The following is a 23,152-nucleotide window of genomic DNA, read 5'->3' on the forward strand; positions in this document are numbered from 1 at the left end:
GAAATTGACATTTCCAACACCCAGCACAGTACTGACAGAGTTGCAGTATACCGGTCACCAGATTCCAGAAGAACAGCCCATTTGCTTGTGCACATCTTAAAATCAACATTAAGTCTGCACCTGTTCTGCCAAAGCTTAATGAGATTTCACCCACTCACGCAGTAGAAGGATTGTAGCAATGTATGAAGAGCACGGTCATGCTATACTGTAGTTGTACTCACCTAAACTTCACCTGTGGGCCCCACATAAAAAAAAAAAAAAAAAAATCTGCCCTCGATGCCTGGGGAAAATGGTGAAATATCGAGGCCGAAAATGTGTATGGGCCTTCTTAATAGGTGAGTGAACCTACATAAGATCCACTCAGAGTTCTCAGTTCTGTAGTCCAGTTGCCATGTCAACACAATAATGTGCCAAACCAGGGAGACAATGTACACTATGTGATCAAACATATCCGGACTTGTGCTGCCAGGTACTCCATGTATGCAACCTCAGTGGTCTACATCTACATCTACATTCTACATTTATACTCCGCAAGCCACCCAACGGTGTGTGGCGGAGGGCACTTTACGTGCCACTGTCATTACCTCCCTTTCCTGTTCCAGTCGCGTATGGTTTGCGGGAAGAACGACTGTCTGAAAGCCTCCGTGCGCGCTCTAATCTCTCTAATTTTACATTCGTGATCTCCTCGGGAGGTATAAGTAGGGGGAAGCAATATATTCGATACCTCGTCCAGAAACGCTTCCTCTCGAAACCTGGCGAGCAAGCTACACCGCGATGCAGAGCGCCTCTCTTGCAGTCTGCCACTTGAGTTCGTTAAACATCTCCGTAACGCTATCACGGTTACCAAATAACCCTGTGACGAAACGCGCCGCTCTTCTTTGGATCTTCTCTATCTCCTCCGTCAACCCGATCTGGAACGGATCCCACACTGATGAGCAATACTCAAGTATAGGTCGAACGAGTGTTTTGTAAGCCACCTCCTTTGTGATGGACTACATTTTCTAAGGACTCTCCCAATGAATCTCAACCTGGTATCCGCCTTACCAACAATTAATTTTATATGATTATTCCACTTCAAATCGTTCCGCACGCATACTCCCAGATATTTTACAGAAGTAACTGCTACCAGTGTTTGTTCCGCTATCATATAATCATACAATAAAGGATCCTTCTATCTATGTATTCGCAATACACTACATTTGTCTATGTTAAGGGTCAGTTGCCACTACCTGCACCAAGTGCCTATCCGCTGCAGATCTTCCTGCATTTCGCTACAATTTTCTAATGCTTTAACTTCTCTGTATACTACACCATCATCCGCGAAAAGCCGCATGGGACTTCCGACACTATCTACTAGGTCATTTACATACATTGTGAAAAGCAATGGTCCCATAACACTCCCCTGTGGCACGCCAGAGGTTACTTTAATGTCTGTAGACGTCTCTCCATTGATAACAACATGCTGTGTTCTGTTTTCTAAAAACTCTTCAATCCAGCCACACAGCTGGTCTGATATTCCGTAGGCTCTTACTTTGTTTATCAGGCGACAATGCGGAACTGTATCGAACGCCTTCCGGAAGTCAAGAAAAATAGCATCTACCTGGGAGCCCGTATCTAATATTTTCTGGGTCTCATGAACAAATAAAGCGAGTTGGGTCTCACACGATCACTGTTTCCGGAATCCATGTTGATTCCTACGTAGTAGATTCTGGGTTTCCAAAAACGACATGATACTCGAGCAAAAAACATGTTCTAAAATTCTACAACAGATCGACGTCAGAGATATAGGTCTATAGTTTTGCGCATCTGCTCAACGACCCTTCTTGAAGACTGGGACTACCTGTGCTCTTTTCCAATCATTTGGAACCTTCCGTTCCTCTAGAGACTTGCGGTACACGGCTGTTAGAAGGGGGGCAAGTTCTTTCGCGTACTCTGTGTAGAATCGAATTGGTATCCAGTCAGGTCCAGTGGACTTTCCTCTGTTGAGTGATTCCAGTTGCTTTTCTATTCCATGGACACTTATTTCGATGTCAGCCATTTTTTCGTTTGTGCGAGGATTTAGAGAAGGAACTGCAGTGCGGTCTTCCTCTGTGAAACAGCTTTGGAAAAAGGTGTTTAGTATTTCAGCTTTACACATGTCATCTGTGGTGTCACCGCCAGACACCACACTTGCTAGGTGGTAGCCTTTTAAATCGGCCGCGGTCCGCTAGTGTACGACGGACCCGCGTGTCGCCACTGTCAGTAATTGCAGACCGAGCGCCACCACACGGCAGGTCTAGAGAGACTTCCTAGCACTCGCCACAGTTGTTTGCCGACGTTGCTAGGAAAGGTTCACTGAGAATTACGCTCTCATTTGCCGAGACGATAGTTAGCATAGCCTTCAGCTAAGTCAATTGCTACAACCTAGCAAGGCGCCATTTATCCTTTGCTATGTATCTAATGAAGCACGTACAGTAACAAGACCAATGTTCACCAATTGAGGATTAAAGTTAAGTATTCCAGCAGCTACGTACTTTTCTTTATACCATTCATTACGTATCCTGTTTCAGACCTCACGCCATCCTGCGTGAGCTTATAACGTGCATTTCGGCTTCCTCAAACAACACGGTGTTGGCACTTCTGCCGAAATCTTCATCATCCTCTGTTTCAATGCCATCATCATCCCGGAGTGTCTGAATATGCTGTTTCGAGCCACTTACTGATTTAACGTAAGACTAGAACTTCCTAGGATTTTCTGTCAAGTCGGTACATAGAATTTTACTTTCGAATTCACTGAACGCTTCACGCACGGCCCTCCTTACGCTAACTTTGACATTGTTTAGCTTCTGTTTGTCTGAGAGGTTTTGGCTGTGTTTAAGCTTAGAGTGAAGCTCTCTTTGCTTTCGCAGTAGTTTCCTAACTTTGTTGTTGAACCACGGTGGGTTTTTCCCGTCCCTCACAGTTTTACTCGGCACGTATCTGTCTAAAACGCATTTTACGATTGTCTTGAACTTTTTCCATAAACACTCAACATTGTCAGTGTCGGAACAGAAATTTTCGTTTTGATCTGTTAGGTAGTCTGAAATCTGCCTTCTATTACTCTTGCTAAACAGATAAACCTTCTCCCTTTTTTTATATTCCTACTAACTTCCATATTCAGGGATGCTGCAACGGCCTTATGATCACTGAATCCCTGTTCTGTACATACAGAGTCGAAAAGTTCGGGTCTGTTTGTTATCAGTAGGTCCAAGATGTTATCTCCACGAGTCGGTTCTCTGTTTAATTGCTCGAGGTAATTTTCGGATAGTGCACTCAGTATAATGTCACTCGATGCTCTGTCCCTACCACCCGTCCTAAACATCTGAGTTCCCAGTCTATATCTCGTAAATTGAAATCTCCACCTAAGACTATAACATGCTGAGAAAATTTATGTGAAATGTATTCCAAATTTTCTCTCAGTTGTTCTGCCACTAATGCTGCCGAGTCGGGAGATCGGTAAAAGGAGACAATCATTAACCTAGCTCAGTTGTTGAGTGTAACCTCCACCCATAATAATTCACAGGAACTATCCACTTCTATTTCACTACAGCGACAAACACTCCACCACCGGTTGCAAGCAATCTATCCTTTCTAAACACCGTCTGTATCTTTGTAAAAATTTCGGCAGAATTTATCTCTGGCTTCAACCAGCTTTCTGTACCTATAACGATTTCAGCTTCGGTGCTTTCTATCAGCGCTTGAAGTTCCGGTACTTTACCAACGCAGCTTCGACAGTTTACAATTACAATACCGATTGCTGCTTGTTCCCCGCATGTCCTGACTTTGCCCCGCACCCGTTGAGGCTGTTGCCCTTTCTGTACTTGCCCAAGGCCATCTAACCTAAAAAACCGCCCAGCCCACGCCACACAACCCCTGCTACCCGTGTAGCCGCTTGTTGCGTGTAGTGGACTCCTGACCTGTCCAGCGGAACCCGAAACCCCACCACCCTATGGCGCAAGTCGAGGAATCTGCAGCCCACACGGTCGCAGGACCGTCTCCGCCTCTGATTCAGACCCTCCACTCGGCTCTGTACCAAAGGTCCGCAGTCAGTCCTGTCGACGATGCTGCAGATGGTGAGCTCTGCTTTCATCCCGCTAGCGAGACTGTCAGTCTTCACCAAATCAGATAGCCGCCGGAAGCCAGTAGGATTTCCTCCGATCCATAGCGACACACATCATTGGTGCCGACATGAGCGACCACCTGCAGATGGGTGCACCCTGTACCCTTCATGGCATCCGGAAGGACCCTTTCCACATCTGGAATGACTCCACACGGAGTGCACATTGGTTTTCTTCCCATCTCTTGCTGCCATATCCCTAAGGGGCCCCATTACACATTAGACATCGTGAGAGTAGAATTGTGGCACACGTATGTGCATGATATTTCCACACTCCTAAACATCTCCAGGTCCACTGTTTCCGGTGTGATAGTGAAGTGGAAAAGTGAAGGGACACGTACAGCACAAAACTGTACAGGCCGACCTCATCTGTTGACTGACAAGAGACTGCCGACAGTTGAAGATGGTCCTAATGTGTAATAGGCAGACATCTATCCAAACCATCACACAGGAATTCCAAACTGCATCAGGATCCACTGCGGGTACTGTGACAGGTAGGTGGGAAGTGAGAAAACTCTGATTTCATGGTCGAGCAGCTACACGTAAGCCACACGTCATACCGGTAAATGCCAAACGACACCTTGCCTTCTGCAAGGAGCGTAAACACTGGACGATTTAACAGTGGAAAAATGTTGTGTGGAGTTCGAATCATGGTACACAATCTGATGACAGGGTGTGGGTATGGCGAATGCCCGGTTAACGTCATCTGCCAGTGTGTATACTGCCAACAGTAAAATTCGGAGGCAGTGATATTATGGTGCGGTCGTGGTTTTCATGGAGGGGGCTTGCATCCTTTGTTGTTTTGGATAGCACTATCATGGCACAGGCCTACATTGATGTTTTAAGTGCCTTCTTCCTATTGTTTGAGAGCAATTTGGGGATGGCGATTGCAACACAATCGAGCACCTGTTCATAATGCACGGCCTGCGGCGGAGTGGTTACACGACAGTAACTTCCCTGTAATGGACTGGCCTGCACAGGGCCCTGACCTGAATGTTACAGAACACGTTTAGGATCTTTTCGGATGTCTCGGTGCAGCACTGCCATTTCCCAAGAAACCTTCTAACACCTGACTGAAAGTACAGTGTGTTAACTGTAAGACGGCAGAGTTGTGAGGGGAGTGCGGGGAGAGGAGGAAACAAGCATTGGCTGGCGAGGAGAGAGGAGCAATTGGGTAACGGGGGAAATGGGGGGGGACAAGGCACGCCTACCGGTTGCAGTGCTGGCACTACAAATTGCGCGTCATGCTTACACGAAAGCAGACGAAAGGCTTGGAATTAAAACTCGCTTTAAATGTTGTTCGTAAACGAAACTGAAATTGTCATGTACATTAAAATCTATATAAATAAAAATGAATGTATGTATGTTTGTCTACTATGTGCTCACAAACCATTTGGAAATGTACTGTAAATTGAATGTGTTTCGAAATAATACAGTAACCAGTGGTGTTTCCACACAAAGCAATATGGTAGCAAGGAAAAATGAAATATAAGGTAATTCGGACGAAATAGGGGGCTCCTTCAAAGTGATCGCGAACAAAATATCTGAAATGGGAACTCACCTTTTCTTGCCAGGCGTCTGTGGTGATACGCCAGGATGATTCTTGGAAAACTGTTTGAATCTTCCAATGCTACGCATGCTTTTTCCTGTGTAAGTAGCAGCTCTCACTGAAGATTTGTAAATGGGGCGAAGCAGTTTTTTCTGCTCCCTTTCCCTTTCGCAGCATTCAATCACACGCAATATAATTTTGCGAGCATCGCTACGTAATACTGGTTTCCTTCTAACCGTAGGCCTACCGGTAGGGGTTCTTGGCGACTCCCGAGATGGGCCAGCAACTGCCTCTTCACTCATTTTGATAATGTTTAGCACAACTGCACAATAAAAACACGCAGAACAGTACAGCGCAAAACAATAACGAAGCAGACGACAATGGCTACCTCGTACAACACAGTCGGCTATGTAATGTTGGCAGCAGTCGAAACTGCGTGCCTACCGAAGCCCCCCCCGACGTTTACCGCCTTCTACCGATTCAGGACTGGGGAGACGTCTGCCATCTAAAAGTTTACACACTGTATTCCTGCAAGAGTTGAAACTATCATCGAGGCTAAGGGTGGGGCAACACCACACTGAACTCCAGCATTACCGATGGAGGACGCCACGAACTTTTAAGTCATTTTCAGCCAGGTGTCTGGACACTTTCGATCACATGTAATACTTTGAAGAATTAGCTTAATTGTTAGTCTGCAAACAAAGTAAATACTGGTGTGATGATGTTCAGTAAACAGTACCTAGCCACAAATAAAAATATCTGCACTCTTACCCCTAAGAGACTGTAAAATCTATCTAGTATAAAGCGTAAAAAGCTCTCTAAGGCTACCGACAGATTATGTGGTTGTCTGCAAGAAGGTAGCAATGCCAGAAAATGTAGCGATTTGCAGAATGACCTGTAGAGGAGTGATGAATGGGGCAGATACTGTACTTCTACATTATTGATGACGAATTGCTGCAAACAGTATTGAACGTAAAATATTTAGGAATAACAATGCTGAGTGACCTAATGTGGAATGACCACATAAAACAAATAATTGGAAAAGCAAATGCCAGGCTGAAATTAATAGCGAGAATCTTAAGGAAAGTACAGGTCATTGACGAAAAAAGGTGGCTTGCAACACACTAGTTCTACAAATTCTGTACAACAATCTGGGACTGTTACTGAGTAGGACTGAAAGCAATGACAGAGAAGATCCAGTGAAGATCAATGCATTTTGTCACAGAATCGTTTGATTGGCACAAGAGCATTATGGAGATAATTGACGAACTGCAGGACAGACGCTACAAGAGGTGCGTTGTGCATCACAGAGGCTTACTGCTGAAATTCTGAGACAGTACGTTCTGAGAAGAGTCTGGCAACATATTCCTTTCCCCAACGTACATCTCACAAAATGTGACATCAAGAAAATCTGAGAGATTATAGCTCCTACGAATTTTTACTGACAATCATTCTTCCCGTGTACCATTTGTCAATGGAACAGGGAAGTGAGCATCAGATAGCACTACAAGAAGTACCCTCTGCCAAATATCACCTTCAGAGTATAGATGTAGCTGCCAAACTCTCATACTTTTTCACCATCCTTCTGAGAAATCGCAGTCCTTCTCTTTTTAACTATTGTGTACTGCGCGTGTGTCTATTAGACCTGAACTGAATCTGTTCATCAGTCCCTTTGGCACCTAAGGTATCTCTTAGCACCGTCAATCCTCTCATAAACACCTGGCGGCTTGACCTTTTTGATCAATGGACAAGGTCTGTGACAAACCTGGTCTTGCAACACTGTTCTGTACTCAGCAACTCCTGATTACACATGTTTTAGTCAGTTGGTGGGGCCACTCTCCTTTCCAGGTACAATGCCAGTTACCTATTGGTTACTTTAGCTTCTTCAATCTTCCCACAGCGACTCATCATATTCTCTGGCACATCCGTGACCATATACGAGGTGTGACAATAAAGTAATGAGACTTATTTTCTTTGCAAGATGTGGCAAGCCTGCAGGCTTGCGTAGGCCCAATATCTTTGACCTCGGTCTATAAGCTGCTTCTAGTCAAAGCGGCCCATAGACACAACTGCTCAGTCGTGAGTTGTGCTGTAATAAGTTAATGTGTGTTTGTATCTCTCGTCACGGAAATGGAACCGCACAATATTGCGCAATGGTATGCCACTTCTTTCTGCACTAAATTGGGTGAAAATGTGACGACAACTTATGGTGAGCTTCAGAAGGCTTTTGGAGAGGAAGTTATGTCAAGAGCTCAAGTTTTTGTTTGCATAAAATGTTTAGTGAAGGCAGAACGAATGTTGAAGATGAAAACCACTATGGACAAGCATCAGCCTCACGGATGGATGTCAACTTTGCCAGGGTGCATGAACTCGTACGATCTGATCGAAGATTATCCGTGAAAATGATTGCAGAAGAACTGAACATGAATCGAGAAACGGTTCGTCTAATAATAACTGAAGATCTTGGTATGAGAAAGATTTGTGCAAAAATGGTCCCCAAAAATCTCACACCACAACAGCGAGAAACACAAAGATGTGGCAGCCGATCTGTTAGACCAAACGGAAGTCAATCCAGAATTGTTGAACTGTGTTATCACTGGTGATGAAAGTTGTTTTTCTTTTTTTTTTTTTTTTTTTTTTTTTTCAGTACGATCCAGAGACAAAACACCAAAGTTCGCAATGGTGCTCAAAGGGATCACCCAGACCAAAAGAAGCTCGCATGTCAAAGTCAAAAGCAAAATGCATGCTTGTGTGCTTCTTTGATTCCACAGGAACTGTTCATGAAGAGTGGGTGCCTCCTGGAAAAACAGTTAACAAATATTACTACACAGAAATTTTACAAAGACTTTGTAAAAAAGAGTTCTTTGTGTCTATGCCAACATTGCTGATAATTGGATTATGCATCATGATAATGCGCCATTATACTGCTCTGTCAGTACAGCAATATTTAACCTCAAAACAAATTTCAGTACTACCACAGCCACCTTATTCGCCAGATATCACTCCATGGGACTTTTTTCTATTTCCAAGAGTCAAAACAGCAGTCAAGAGACAACATTTTCAAACAACACGAAACGTCCAAAAAGCTGTGACGAGGGTCTTGGAGGATATTACAGAAGATAAGTCCCAGAAATGTTATCATCAATGATAGAAGTGCTGGAAAAAGTGTGTGCAATCAGAAGGGAACTACTTTGAAGGAGACAACACCAAACTTGACTAAAACGGTAAGCACTCATTAGTTTATTGTCGCACCTCATATGTACTTGTTGCCTGGACTCAAACCAGACTCAACTATTGCCAGTCGTGTACCAATTTTTATAGCCGCATCAATTTTTATAGATGATTGAGAGTTTGAATCTCCCTTTTACGCTATCCAAATATCCAGAAAGATTCGTTCGACTCCTACAATACATAATAATCAGCATATTTCACTGACCAGTATTGTGTTGCAGACACTATGTTTCTGGGAGAGCTTAATTGTGCAGTCTAACAAAGTAAAGGTGAAGGAAAATTTAACAAACATGGATGAGATTTCAATTTAAAAAAGGCTTGGGTACAGTACTTTACTTATTAAAACCTCGATAGTCACCACATCCACCAGAGCTGGGAAATACTGAGAGACAGTGCTCCTTTCTCGGAATGTCAGTGAGAGATTTGAAAACCAGAAGAGCATAAAACAGTGTAGAGAGCACTAGGAGTTGGACTTAGCTATAAATAGCAGCATGAGACTGACAATATGCCATGTGCCGAGTCCAGGCAGCAAGAACATGTTAACAGCACAACTATCAGCAACTCGAGAACCCCACTGGGTTTGGCACTGAAATACTGTGCATGACATGGGAACAACAACTCACCCGAAAGTACACCATCAAAATGTAATTTAATTATTGGATTACTGGATGTGAGGATTCTCTATAGCCTCGGGTGAAAAGGCATCGCTGGTCAACGCTATAGCAAACAAATAATCAAGAACACACACTCTATGATGTCATGCAGACTGTTACAAATCTTTATCATTATAATATTCCCAGAAAGAACCTCCCAGTTAAGGGGACCACACTGTGACTCAGGGGAATAAAAATAAAAAAAAAAAAAATCGATTTTCGGTTTTCATCATATTTTGATAGATTAAGGTTTTATTTAAGTATTCTGAAAAGGATTTTACTGAAAAATTTTTTTTTGAGCATTTAAAGAGCATTTTCCTACCACGTGTGTTTATGTGCCACGCCCACTTTTTTGTCACCCACTTTTCTGCATATATTTTAGATCTTTATATCCCCTACATTGCACGTTAGGGATATTTTTTTACTCCTGAGTATGTTGGCTATCCTTGGAATGCAACGGTCAGTATTACATGTTTCTGCTGTTTGTAAACAACATGCTTTAGAACGTGCGGTTAGTTTGGTTTAAGTGAGATTGCGAGTTATTATATAAAACTTACAGGTATACTATGGGCAGGTAATTAGGAGAAATAAAGAAAATATGGAGACAATGAAGAGAGATGTTTGGGCCATATTCTTCCACAAGTCCTCTATTGATGATAAGCCATGTCATGGATTGTGTCCATCAGGAGAAAATTCGTGGTACAAATACAATAGGACTCAGGCAACTGGAGAATCTTATTCTCACCAGCACTCTCTTCCTGCTGCAGTTATTACATCAGTTAAACCTATTTTCAGAGACTTGGCTCATCCTGACCTTCTAAGGAAATGTCTGCACGGGCAGACACAGAACCCAAATGAATGTCAACAGCATAATTTGGAAACGCCTTCCTAAAATTGTAATTGTAGGCATGCAAACAATGATGCTGTTATTACATTCAGGTGTGGTAATATTGGAAAGTGTTGGGTACTGAAGAAGCTGGGACTTAATCCTGGTGAAAACATGATCAGTGGGCTGCAACATTGGGATAAAGTGGGGATAGCAGATGCCGATAGGTCTGCATCTAATATGGCCAAAAAATCAAGACAAACGTCCAGGAAGGTGAAAAAGAAGCTGGAAGACCTGCTAGAGGCCAAAGAAGGGCCATCATATGAAGCAGGACAGTTTTAATTAACTGTAAGTAACAAATTTCAAAACCTTTTTCTTTGAAGTCAGTTCCCTACAAACTAAAATTTTCAGTACATATGCCCCATTATATCAGAAACTATCATAGATAAATGAATGAAATTTTCAGAGACTGCATAACTTAAAAAGCCACCTCTGGTACTACATTCATTAACATTCCCACATTAGGAAGTTCACAAAAAAATGTTTTCTGCAGAAAAAACCTAATATTTTTTGTTAATAAATTTAAAAAAGTATTTCTTAGAAATGATAAAATGGATAAAGTAGATTGTAGTACAGTTGACTCTGTTAGCATCATGTAATATACAGTAAAAATATTAAGGTCCTGCATCAAATATTTTTTTCAGAAATGGGTCAAATACTTGCCTAAATTAACATGGGTTAGATAGGCAGGGTGTGGTCCCCTTAAGAGAAAACACACAGAAGCAAAGTGAGCAATATAAAGCTGAACCCATCGCTTAATCACTGCAGAATCGGTAAATTATGTTGGAATGAATTATGTGTACGAGACTTGGAACTTAAATAGTGGCAACTATTTATTCACAACCGATACCAAAGAGCTACATGTTTGCACCTGTTACTGTCCTTCAAAGTAGTCACCAGCATTAGGTAGAACCCGTTGCCAGCGATGTGGAGGGCATAGTATACTGTTAGCAGAGCCTGTCCTGTTGACGGTGCGAATGGAGCGGTCCAAAGTTATGGTGATTCTCGTGTACGACTGATGGTGTTATCCTAACGCATTACATTCCTCCATGGCAGACCACCAATGCACAGTATTTCTGTTCGTTTTTGGAGCATCACCTGCAACCAGCTTTGCAAAAGAAGCGGCGACACTTCCCGCACAACCCACCCATCATTTTGCACGACAATGTGCGGGCGCATACAACACAAGCTGTGGCTGCTCTGTTCAGTCTATGGGACTGAGAAGTACTGTACCATCCACCGTACTCCCCAGACTCGAGTCCTCGTGACTTTGATTTGATTCTGAAGATGAAGGAACCACTTCGTGGCATTCACTTCAGAACTGTTCCAGAGATTCGACAGGCAGTAAGTAGACCGCTCGATTCGCACCATCAACAGAACAGGCTCTGCTAACGGTATACTATGCCTTCCACATCGCTGGCAACGGGTCCTACGCAAGGCTGGTGACTACTTTGAAGGACAGTAACAGCTGCAACCATGTAACTCTTTTGTATAGGTTGTGAATAAATAGTTGCCATTATTTAAATTCCAACCCTCGTAGTTCAAATGTTGCATTTATTAACATTATTATAACAAAAGATATTCGCAAGGATCACCCTGGGATCAACACATTTTTGTTCTCAACTTATGCTGAGAGTCGTCTAAAGTAAAACATTGTTGTCGAATACATCGGTTTCTCGCCTGATGTTCACTTTCAGTTCATCAAAATTTGGTAATTACATGCAGAAGTAAGTAGCCCAAAGGTAACAACCAGAAGTCGATAACTTTGGAGAACACAGAAGCTACTGTCCACTGCATGAACGGATACAGTGAAATGTTTCGTGTGTGACACGTTGCCCCGTCTTATTGGAAGAAGCTGTGCTTTTTTTCCATTGTCAGTTAACTGTACACAGAATTCTTGGAAAGTAACAATGTACAAAATGTGCATTATCAGAAAATAGTTGTCCCACTATACATTACCGGAGATGACAGACCGTACACTAACTTTCTAACAGTGAAATGGAATGTTCGAATATCTCGTGAGGGTTCGTCACCGTCCAGCACCTGGCATTCAGTAAATTAACTTGAACAGGAAGGGGTTAGTAACTCTTCTTTGAACATCAGCAGTGCCATTTTGTTTTGCCTTTGAAACCAAACGCATCTTTAACTACATCTTATAAGCTACTCTTCACTGGGATACCGACAGTCAGAAATTTTTCTACCAATACTTTACGTGTTTCTTGAAACGACTGAGAACAAATGTAGGGTACAACTATAGCTATCTTTCCTGAATTGAATAAAACATTTTCCACGAGCAGAGCTGCGCTCCTCATACTGCACTGATGTGTAACCATCTGACAAAAGACAATCTACACCAGCTAGTCACTAGCTGAGCGAGAGTCTTTCATAAATAGTCGTGGGAAGTGGTAAGCTGTGAGTTTTGTTGTAGCTAACTCCGTATATACAGTTAGATATCAAAATATACAGCACCACAAAATATAGTTTTTGTGGTAATCACAAGCACAGCGTACCATAATTTGGTAAACCCTAACTAATTTATGCAAAACATTTTTAGCATTAATAATTTCAAACACTGACTTCTTACCTTTTTGCTCATATCCCTGCATTCCATAATTTCACCTTCGTCCCACCTCGGAATGTTCAGACTGGGTACTGCTGTGGGTACTAATTTCTTTCTCAAGGGTAATCCGAGAAGTTCGTTTCTCAAATCTCGTACGTAGTCCTCTGGCTGAAAATGTACAGAACACACCCGCGCAGTTCTCACGTTGATTACGTCGGGCCGCCTGCACCTCGCAATCCACTCGCGCCGCAAGTGTTCGTCTTTGGGGAAGGAGTGACACACGACACCTGGCATCTTGCGGGCATTGGTAACACATCGAAACACTGCACAGTGATACTGGCTGCAGGACGGACTCCGAGACGGCGGAGGGCCAGCGGATTGGCGAGCCCGCGGCAACCGGCTGGTGCAACTGCGGAGCCCGTCTCTCCCTCTCGTGACTTTGGATTTGCAGGCGGCGGAAACACTGTTGTCCTGTCAGTGCAAAAGATAACAAAATGTCACCATAAACAGTTTCTTGCACTACGTTCGACATTCACATACTGGCCTCGCTATACCAAAGGGGGGATGGGGGTGGGGTGGCAGAGGGGGTTTATTTTATGCCCAGCTTTTGTAAATATTGTACTCTAATCATATACCCTTCATTTTAAAAGTGTTGGTGAAAATACTTATTTTTTCAATGAAATCTTCTGCCAGACTGCAATTGCTTCAACTTTTTCAGCTAATCTTAGTCTAAGAACTGAAGCCCGATTGATATGTCTTAGTATATGAAACTTTCCACAAGAAATGTCATAGTCTATATTTTCAGGCTCTGGGCCCTAATTACACATAATTAAATCCTTCAAAAATATGTTGTTCAGAAAAATGACAAACAAATAACAAAATTTGTATTTTAAATTTTTTTTTGGATAAAGTACCACTTGTTGGCAGTACACATTATGTAAATGGCATTGGTATTGCTAGGGTTAAACATTAAGAGCTAGCAAAAACAAAAGGGATGGGGGCATCAAGTACAGGCCGATTCAGAGAAGAAGAAATTTTTAAAATTTGTGCTGATAACCTTGGGACATTCTAAGCATTGATTAACAAACAAAAACTAGTTCATGCCGAAGTGCCATTTAGTGACCAGCAGTAAACCTTCAACCTCACCACCACGACCCACCACCCCGCAACCCCTGTTATTTGAAGAATCAAACTCTAGTGTATAAAACAGCTTTAGACATCGGATTACTTTTTAAATAAGTAAAAATGCAGAATTTTTGACGATAAGCATGTAAGAAAGTTTAGAAAAGGTCTGAAACTATGTTTCAAATTTGTTGGAAATTACTCAAGTGTTCCCATTATCAAACAATGCATGAATTTTAGTGAGAGTAATTTTCACTCCATTTTATGCAAAAGCTAATTTTTAGTGCATCTCAATGTTTATGACATTATATTTCCTAAATTATGTGTCGTACAATGTTATAATTTTGGAAGCACGTTCCATGGTATATGTTGATAGTGTCGGTAAACAGAGTTGGTATGAAAGAAGTAAAAGTAAAACATAATGAATGATGCGGCAGTTTCACTGTAGGAACAGTGAAAATGTAGTGAGCAACATACATTTTTCCTTTCATCATTTGTTGTGTGTGTGTGTGTGTGTGTGTGTGTGTGTGTGTGTGTGTGTGTGTGTGTGTGTGTGTTTTGTGGAGGGGGGTGGGGGTGGAGATTGAAGTTAAATAAAGATCTGAAATATTATGTGAAGTTTCTTAGAAGCCACTAAATCACACTGCAACACATTACTATCATGCACTTCACATCTTGAGACAGGATTCTCTTGTACATGCAGTAAACTGAGATAATCTGTTTGTAATGCGACAGAATAATCTTTCATTATTCACCACGACTCTGAGTCCCCTAAGTAATCTTTAATCATTGCAAATATGTGCTATTAATGAATAATGTTTTAGCTGCCTTTTTGATGTCAAATACATAGTAATGTTTCCCTGGTATGCAACACAGATTTGTAGATGTACTTAGTTGATGCAGTAATTATTGTTTGTTATTTTTATTACTGATATTGTTATCATCATCATCATCATCATCATCATCATCATCTGGGTATGGACTCTGTTCGGTTTAGCCATGTTTTTCTTTCATTCCATATGGTTCTCACTCGCTCTCCATGGGCTAATCCCTCGAGTACACTTGGTTCGAGATCTTCGTTTTTAACTGCATTCTCTTCCTGTCCTACCAAACAGTTTATCTTTAGACAATGTTTTACTATCTACTACACACACTGCTTCCATCTGCATTACATAGGTCCTTTTTAGCTCGTTGCACCCATGGGACCTCAGTGAGCTGCCATGATAGAAATAAAATTTCCTGCCCAATCACCAAAGTTAAACGGTGTAGGGGCCACCGAGTACTCGGCTAGGTGACATGACTGAGTATGCTGGGTGCTTCATTGGCCGGGGAATTCAAGTCACTGAAATGGCGTACAATTGAAAGGTTCAAACTATGCCAGATGGCCATTTGGCATCATCATCATCATCATCATCATCAGCAGCAGCAGCAGCAGCAGCACCCGCATCCAATGCATATTCTTTAATTTTCCCATGTGTGTGAATCTTTTGTGTAAGCCTCTCTGTTTTGAGTCCCCAAACATCGTCACAAACTTTCAGTTTTTGTTTTCTAAAGTTGCTGTCGGGTCTGACAATTCCTTCATCGCTCTATGGGATTTCAGTCATATCTGTCCTTCGTATATCTTGAGCAGACAATTTTTTTTCCTAGATTTTATTCTTCCTTCAGGATGTTTTCCGGATGACCTTTGCTGTTGAGGATTTAAAGTTTTGCTTCCATACAGAGCTTCAGCTTTTGTTCACTGTGTTGTAATGTAACACCTGTATGCGTTAACTTATACTTGCCATTATGCTCTGTTGTGTTGCTGTAATCAAAAACTCTGTGCCTTCTTTCTGAGGACCGTCGGTTCTACGATATTAACGGAAGAGAGGGTGATTCGAGGAAACAGGGTATTGAAAATAAGACTTAGCTATCGTTACAAAAAACAAATTTGTCATCTAATATTAAAAACATCCAATTTAACAGAACACAAAAGCAAATTCATTTCTCAAACATGATATCTTGCAGGCAGGCTCAATTTTTGTGTAATCATACCTGCAATTTCTTCGATAAATTATGTACAGTTTGAAGTAACATTTCAACAGTAATTTCAGCGATTGCTCCTCAGATCTTAGCTTTCGACCAGTAAACTCCTGAATTCTTTAAAGAATTGAACTCCCTTATAACACAGCTTCAGGCTTTTGATTACTTTACAAATGAGTTGAATTGTTAAATATTCGACATTAAGGATGTAAGTGAGAAAAAGTTAAGAAAATATTTGAAATAACATTTAAAGTTTCTTGGAAGTCGCTAAGTGTTTCATTATGAAGTACTAAATGAGTATAGTCAGGGAAGTTGTGCTCCATTTTAAGCAAGAGCTAAGTTTTCACACATTGATATGTTCATGACATCACATCTTTTGAACTGCATGTTGTACAAAGATATAACTTTTCAAGGTTATAGGGATATTCAGTGGTATACGTGGGTGCTGTATGCTAACTGTGTTGCAAATAGTTTGAAGTAAAGAAATAATAAATTAGAATGGTTGCCTATTTAATGGTTTCCATGAGCACCAAAAACAGATTTTAGTGTCTCCTATAATTATTGGTAACAATAATAATGCACAAACTGGACTCTATGTGCTACCATTCTTAAATACTGGATTCAGTTCTGCCAAATGCCAGGATGGAATCACTCATGAATGCTAAGACTGATCACCTCTCCCCATCCTCAAACAGAGAGAGAGAGAGAGAGAGAGAGAGAGAGAGAGAGAGAGAGAGAGAGAGAGAGAGAGAGTGTGTGTGTGTGTGTGTGTGTGTGTGTGTGTCAGGGCTCGGGGGAGGAGGGACACTTTTCATTGTATGACCATTACAATTCCAATATCATTGTGAGAATCATTGGATGAAATAAACTAATAGTAAGACAAAAAGACCACTGACTTATTTTGGTAAATTAAAAATAAATAGACACCCAAATAAGGCATTAAGAGGAAATTTATTGAAAAAGAAATGTATCACAAGTGTTGAGAAAAAGATGACCGGAAGATACAACCTAGTTGTCTGCTACCGTAGCCGAGTGGACAGTGCGTTGGCTTGTCATGCCGGAGGGCCTGGGTTTGATTCTGTTGGGTTGGATATTTTCTCTGCTCAGGGACTGGGTGTTTGTGTCGTCGTCATCATCATCATCAAAGACTTGCAACAGGCGATCAGGTCTACCTGCTGGGAGGCTCCCACCACACGACATTCATTTACACAACATAGTTAACCAATTCTTCCATTGCTTCTTGGTAGAACAAGACAATACTAAATGAAAAGCAGTATACTATTATATTCTACAGGATTACTTTACTCAGGTTAACCAATTTTTGGCTTACAAAGCCATCTTCAGTCCAACTGGTTTAAGTTGTCAAAGAACTCAATCTTTTTACCTTGGAAAATGATTTTACTCATCTACACTGAGGCATAAACATACAGTAAATGCCATGTTCCAACACTGTGGTGGTAATGCAAATTAAAAGGTAAAGCTGAATACATATCTAAGGAGAAAACCAGGAAAGAGAGAACTCAAAAAATAGTATCTGCATGACTTTTACATTACATAACTGTTTTTTCGCATTTAGTGTTTTTTTCCATTTTCTCCATTTACATTTATTTTTCATTCAACTTTACCTTTTAACCTGCATTACTACCGCACTGTCAAAGATGATATGTATATGTGTGTGTGTGTGTGTGTGTGTGTGTGTGTGTGTGTGTGTGTGTGTGTGTGTGTATGTATGTGTGTGTGTGTGAGAGAGAGAGAGAGAGAGAGAGAGAGAGAGAGAGCACGCGCGAGTGTGCGTGCGTGCACTTGCTCCTCAGTCTAGATGAGTAACATCTTTTGCAATGTTGTTTACAAACATTGTAACTTCTCTGATGACAACAGTTAAAGACTAGCGACAGCATTTTAAGCTGAAAACTGGTTAACCTGAATAACTTAATCTTGTAGAATAGCAATATAGTGTTCTTCATTTCCTAAAAACAAAAGCGAACAGCTGAAAGAATACTGGAAGAAAACAAGAGAACAATAAATAAGGAACTGAAACTGAAATTTGAATCTAATTCTGAGATGGCCCGATGAAGAAAATAATACTACTAATACTAATAATAATACTGACATAGTGCAGTACGAAGACTACATGACTAATCTGCATGAGATTTGTGGCAACCCAGTGCACATTAAGTCTAAATAAGCTCGAGTAATATGAGTATATGAAAGCCAGTCTCTCAGGAACCTGTGACAGGTGTTTTCAGTGGGTGAGACATCCAGACAACGTGCCAACCACACTAGCAATCTAACATCGTCTGCATCAAAGTGGATCTCAGGATAGCAGATAAAACACGCAGTCTCGTATTGTGTTGTTAAAAGGTAACGTCACACACACCTCAAAGATAGGGTGCAGATAAAAGCCTTAGCACTTTAGAAATTTTAACGTGGGCTATCCAAGCCACGAGTTACTGTGTTGTGTAACTAATTCTATCACACACCAGCATGGCGCGTGCTGCTGCTGCTGCATAAACGTGCAATCTGCCAATGTTCATTCTCCCCTGAGACTCCACACAAATCTAGAGTTATACTCGGCAAGCCACATTACGCTTTGTAGCGGAAGATATTCTGTCATTGTCACTTCTCCCTTTCCTGTTCCAGTTGCGAACAGTTTGCTGGAAGAACGATAAGTGGTAGGCCTCCGTCTGATCTCTAAACACACTCAGTTTTTCCTTTGTGATCTTTTCGCAGGACATACAGATGACGAAGCAATATATTGTTTGACTCTTCTAGAAACATATGCCTTTGTAATTTTGACAATAAACAACACCAACGCCTCTCTTATAGTGTCTGCCGCTGGAGTTGGCTGAGCATCTGCGTGATATTTTTAGTGGTTTTTAAACAAACCTATAATGAAATACACTGCTCTTTTTTGAATCTTCTCCATTCCCCCTATTGTCACACTTTGTAAGGATCCCAGACTGACTAGCAATTGTGTGATCATGAAGTAATGAGTCTTTCTGGCTATTTACCCACAACAGAAGTAATTTGTTTACATTGTGGAGGGGGGGGGGGGGGTGCAATTCACTACAATTCTCAAGCCTCACATCTTCTCTCAAGGACTTCTAGACTGCAGTAAACAAAAGGGGGGAGATTCCTCTGTTACTGTCACTCTCATAGTATCCTTTTATCTTCCTTTTAACACCCTGTATACTGTGAAAAGAAATTATCCAAGAACATTCCCTTAGGGTACACGTAAGGTTACTTTTCCATTGAACACAGCTCTCGACTCACAATGGCATGCTATTTCCATTCTAATAAAGTATACAGATCCAGGACTCATCACAAGAGACCTATCCTGAGTCCAGTGCGGCAACTTTCTACAGAACTGATTTGGGTGTCTATGCCGTTTGGAATCTCCCCACCAAATTAAATGTTATGTCGACCAGGAGTCTAACCAGAAACGTCGACCAGTTCCTCACAGGAAACAACATTGTCACGCCTGAGCAGTTTCGTTTCCACTCTGACAGCTCCATCATTCAGCAATCGTTTCACTTGGTAGAACGTATCTGTATAGCCAGGATGAAGAAAAAATACACAGGAGCAATACTCCCGAATATAGAAAAAGTGTTCTACCAGATGCACAACGGACTCATTCACAAACTAGATCAAATAGAATGCCCAGATCATATAATCTGATCATCGATTCCTTTCTTAAGAGGCGATGGGTGGAGGTATGACAAGGTTTGGTCTTAGGTCCCCATCCTATACATAATTTACACACCGAGCGAGGTGGCGCAGTGGTTAGCACACTGGACTCGCATTCGGGAGGACGACGGGTTCAATCCCGTCTCCAGCCATCCTGATTTAGGTTTTCCGTGATTTCCCTAAATCGTTTCAGGCAAATGCCGGGATGGTTCCTTTGAAAGGGCATGGCCGATTTCCTTCCCAATCCTTCCCTAACCCGAGCTTGCGCTCCGTCTCTAATGACCTCGTTGTCGACGGGACGTTAAACACTAACCACCACCACCACCACCACCACCACCATAATTTACACCAAAGACACCACTAAGCAAGTCAGCAGAGAGACCGAGCACTCTATGCCGATGACACAGCTATCTAGAGGAAACTGTAACAAAATGCAGGAAAACTGGCATAGGATCGACGTTTCGTGCAGGGACTGGCAGTTGACCCTCAAACCAATGTAACATACTGTGCACTGTACGTTTACATGTCTGCAGAATGATCATTCCGAGGAGTTAGTTCCGTGAAACTACCTTCACTTCATAAAAAGACGACGACAACATGACAGGTTATGGCAGTGGTGGGCTACTGGGCAGTGGCAGGGTCCCACGGCCAACTCAAACGCAGCACTTTCTTTTCTTCACCCTCAGTACAGAACCTCTGTTTCTTATTTATACAGGCACCAATTGAAAAACAATTATGTGAGTCTCCCATAATATTATTAACATTGTGTCATTTATACTGCCCGTAATCTTTCGAGCTTCTTACCGTTGCTTTCTCAAAATTATCACTTTCTGCACCGTACGGCCTCCTGCACGAGGGTCCAGCTGTTGTCGTGTATCGGTGCAAATTTGGAAAAATCGACGGCACTGCATCTGGTTTTAGTTTTGGAACACTTCTTACAAATGTTTTTACTTCTCCGTCAACTACGAACTGCTGTGTTTTCACTATGCAGTCTTCACTAAAATGCTTTATGCATATTATAGGGTTCTTTAACTCTGAGAAGTCAGTCGGAATTTTTCTCAGCCACTTTTTCTTTAGTTCTTCATCACTGGGTAAAGTAAATGTGCTGACAGATTCATTTTGTGATTTGTAATTACTTTTACAGCCAGCCACACTACAGCACCTTGGCATTTTGGTATCTGAAAAAAGGACATTCAATATGGCAATAATTATGTAAATATACACAATCTTGCAAATTATCTGTACATATTTTGTTAATTTATACACTAACTTACGACATAGCCTCGAAGCAAAATCTGAGACTCCCTCGAAAATATTCACTGATGGCTAACAAATTATAAGAAATATCTGATGCCCAAGTTTTACAGCACAAAAAGTGAAAATGTACTAAATGATAAACATTTTTCCTTTTGTCATCTGTGGAGGATGGCAGTGAGAAAAAGTTTGGTGAATGTTTGAAATTGTGGGTAAAATTTGTCGGAAGTCGGTAAGTGATCTCATTCTATTTTATTTGTTTCCTCGAGTATAATTGACACGGCACCACATATCGTCAATTCTTCCTCTTCACTTGCAATAGTGTCGCTCTCAATGCAGATACACAATATTAAATGTCTGCTGCCAGATCAGCATAGCTGACAATACAAATACACTGGTGTTCAAAATTAAAGCAAAAAAGGAAATTTTGCAAGGTTGCATTTATTTTGTCGCAAAACAGTATAAACACGTGAGAGCAGCGTAGAAACAAAGTAAAAATTACAGAACGTAAACAACTCCAACGTGCATAACAAGAGACGAAAATGTTCTTAGTTTTTCCCAACTTTACAGATTTGTGCACACATTGCAAAAACTGGTTAATGTGCTCAGTGTGGGGTGTGACCACCTCTGGCAGCAATAGAGGCATGACAGTGATGGAGCTTGCTGTAAACAACGTCACCAATGTCACAATGCCGCCATTTTGCTGAGATTTCAACCTCCTCCCTCTTATTCTCTGAACCGCGAGCGCTACAATGCCGCCTTCACTACGAGGGAGCTGGATCGTGCTCTTATTTCATCCCGATCCACTGCTGCAGGGCCAGACGTGTTCACATTCACATGTTGCAGCACCTTTCTCTTGTGGGCAAGCACTTTCTGCATAATATGTACAACTGCATCTGCCCATACGGCATGCAGTTTCAATATAATGAATTTCCTTGAGACAGAGAAGTTGCTGTCCATGTATCAGCACAGCTTTATAAAAGCATCGCTCCTGCGAAACGCAACTCGCCCTTTTTCACACGATATCTTGCGAACCGTGGATGAAGGGTATCAGACGGATGACATATTCGTTGACTTCCAGAAAGCATTTGACTTGGTTCCCAAGTATGCGAGTGGCTCGAAGACTTCTCAAGTAATAGAACCCAGTACGTTGTCCTCGACGGTGAGTGTTCATCAGAGGTGAGGGTATCATCTGGAGTGCCCCAGGGAAGTGTGGTAGGTCCGCTGTTGTTTTCTATCTACGTAAATGATCTTTTGGATAGGATTGATAGCAATGTGCGGCTGTTTGCTGATGGTGCTGTGGTGTACGGGAAGGTGTCGTCGTTGAGTGACTGTAGGAGGATACGAGATGACTCGGACAGGATTTGTGATTGGTGTAAAGAATGGCAGCTAACTCTAAATATAGATAAATGTAAATTAATGCAGATGTATAGAAAAAAGAATCCCGTCATGTTTGAATACTCCATTAGTAGTCTAGCGCTTGACACAGTCACGTCGATTAAATATTTCGGCGTAATATTGCAGAGCGATATGAAGTGGGACAAGCGTGTAATGGCAGTTGTGGGGAAGGCGGAGAGTCGTCTTCGGTTCATTGGTAGAATTTTGGGAAGATGTGGTTCATCTGTAAAGGAGACCACTTATAAAACACTAATACGACCTATTCTCGAGTACTGCTCGAGCATTTGGGATCCCTATCAGGTCGGATTGAGGGGGGACACACAAGCAATTCAGAGGCGGGCTGCTAGATTTGTTACTGGTAGGTTTGATCATCAAGCGAGTGTTACGGAAATGCTTCAGGAACTCGGGTGGGAGTCTCTGGAGGAAAGGAGGTGTTCTTTTCGGGAATCGCTACTCAGGAAATTTAGAGAACCAGCATTTGAGGCTGACTGCAGTACAATTTTACTGCCACCAACTTACATTTAGCGGAAAGACCACAAAGATAAGCTAAGAGATTAGGGCTTGTACAGGAGGCATATAGGCAGTCATTTTTCCCTAGTTTTGTTTGGGAGTGGAACAGGGAGAGAAGATGTTAGTTGTTGTACGAAGTACCCTCCGC

At 41.8% G+C, this 23,152-nt stretch overlaps 1 protein-coding gene across 1 annotated transcript in view; it reads right to left on the minus strand.

The window, feature by feature from the left end:
• Window positions 1–23,152, minus strand: part of LOC126426412 (uncharacterized) — a 163,590-nt gene that overhangs the window by 86,630 nt on the left and 53,808 nt on the right. Inside the window, exon 7 of the mRNA XM_050088332.1 lies at window positions 13,039–13,485. Coding sequence (XP_049944289.1) covers window positions 13,039–13,308 — 270 coding nt within the window. The 5' untranslated portion in view covers window positions 13,309–13,485. The remainder of the gene's footprint in view (window positions 1–13,038; window positions 13,486–23,152) is intronic.

This window comes from Schistocerca serialis, chromosome 11, assembly GCF_023864345.2.
Source record: "Schistocerca serialis cubense isolate TAMUIC-IGC-003099 chromosome 11, iqSchSeri2.2, whole genome shotgun sequence".
Classification (NCBI taxonomy): Eukaryota; Metazoa; Arthropoda; class Insecta; order Orthoptera; family Acrididae; genus Schistocerca; species Schistocerca serialis.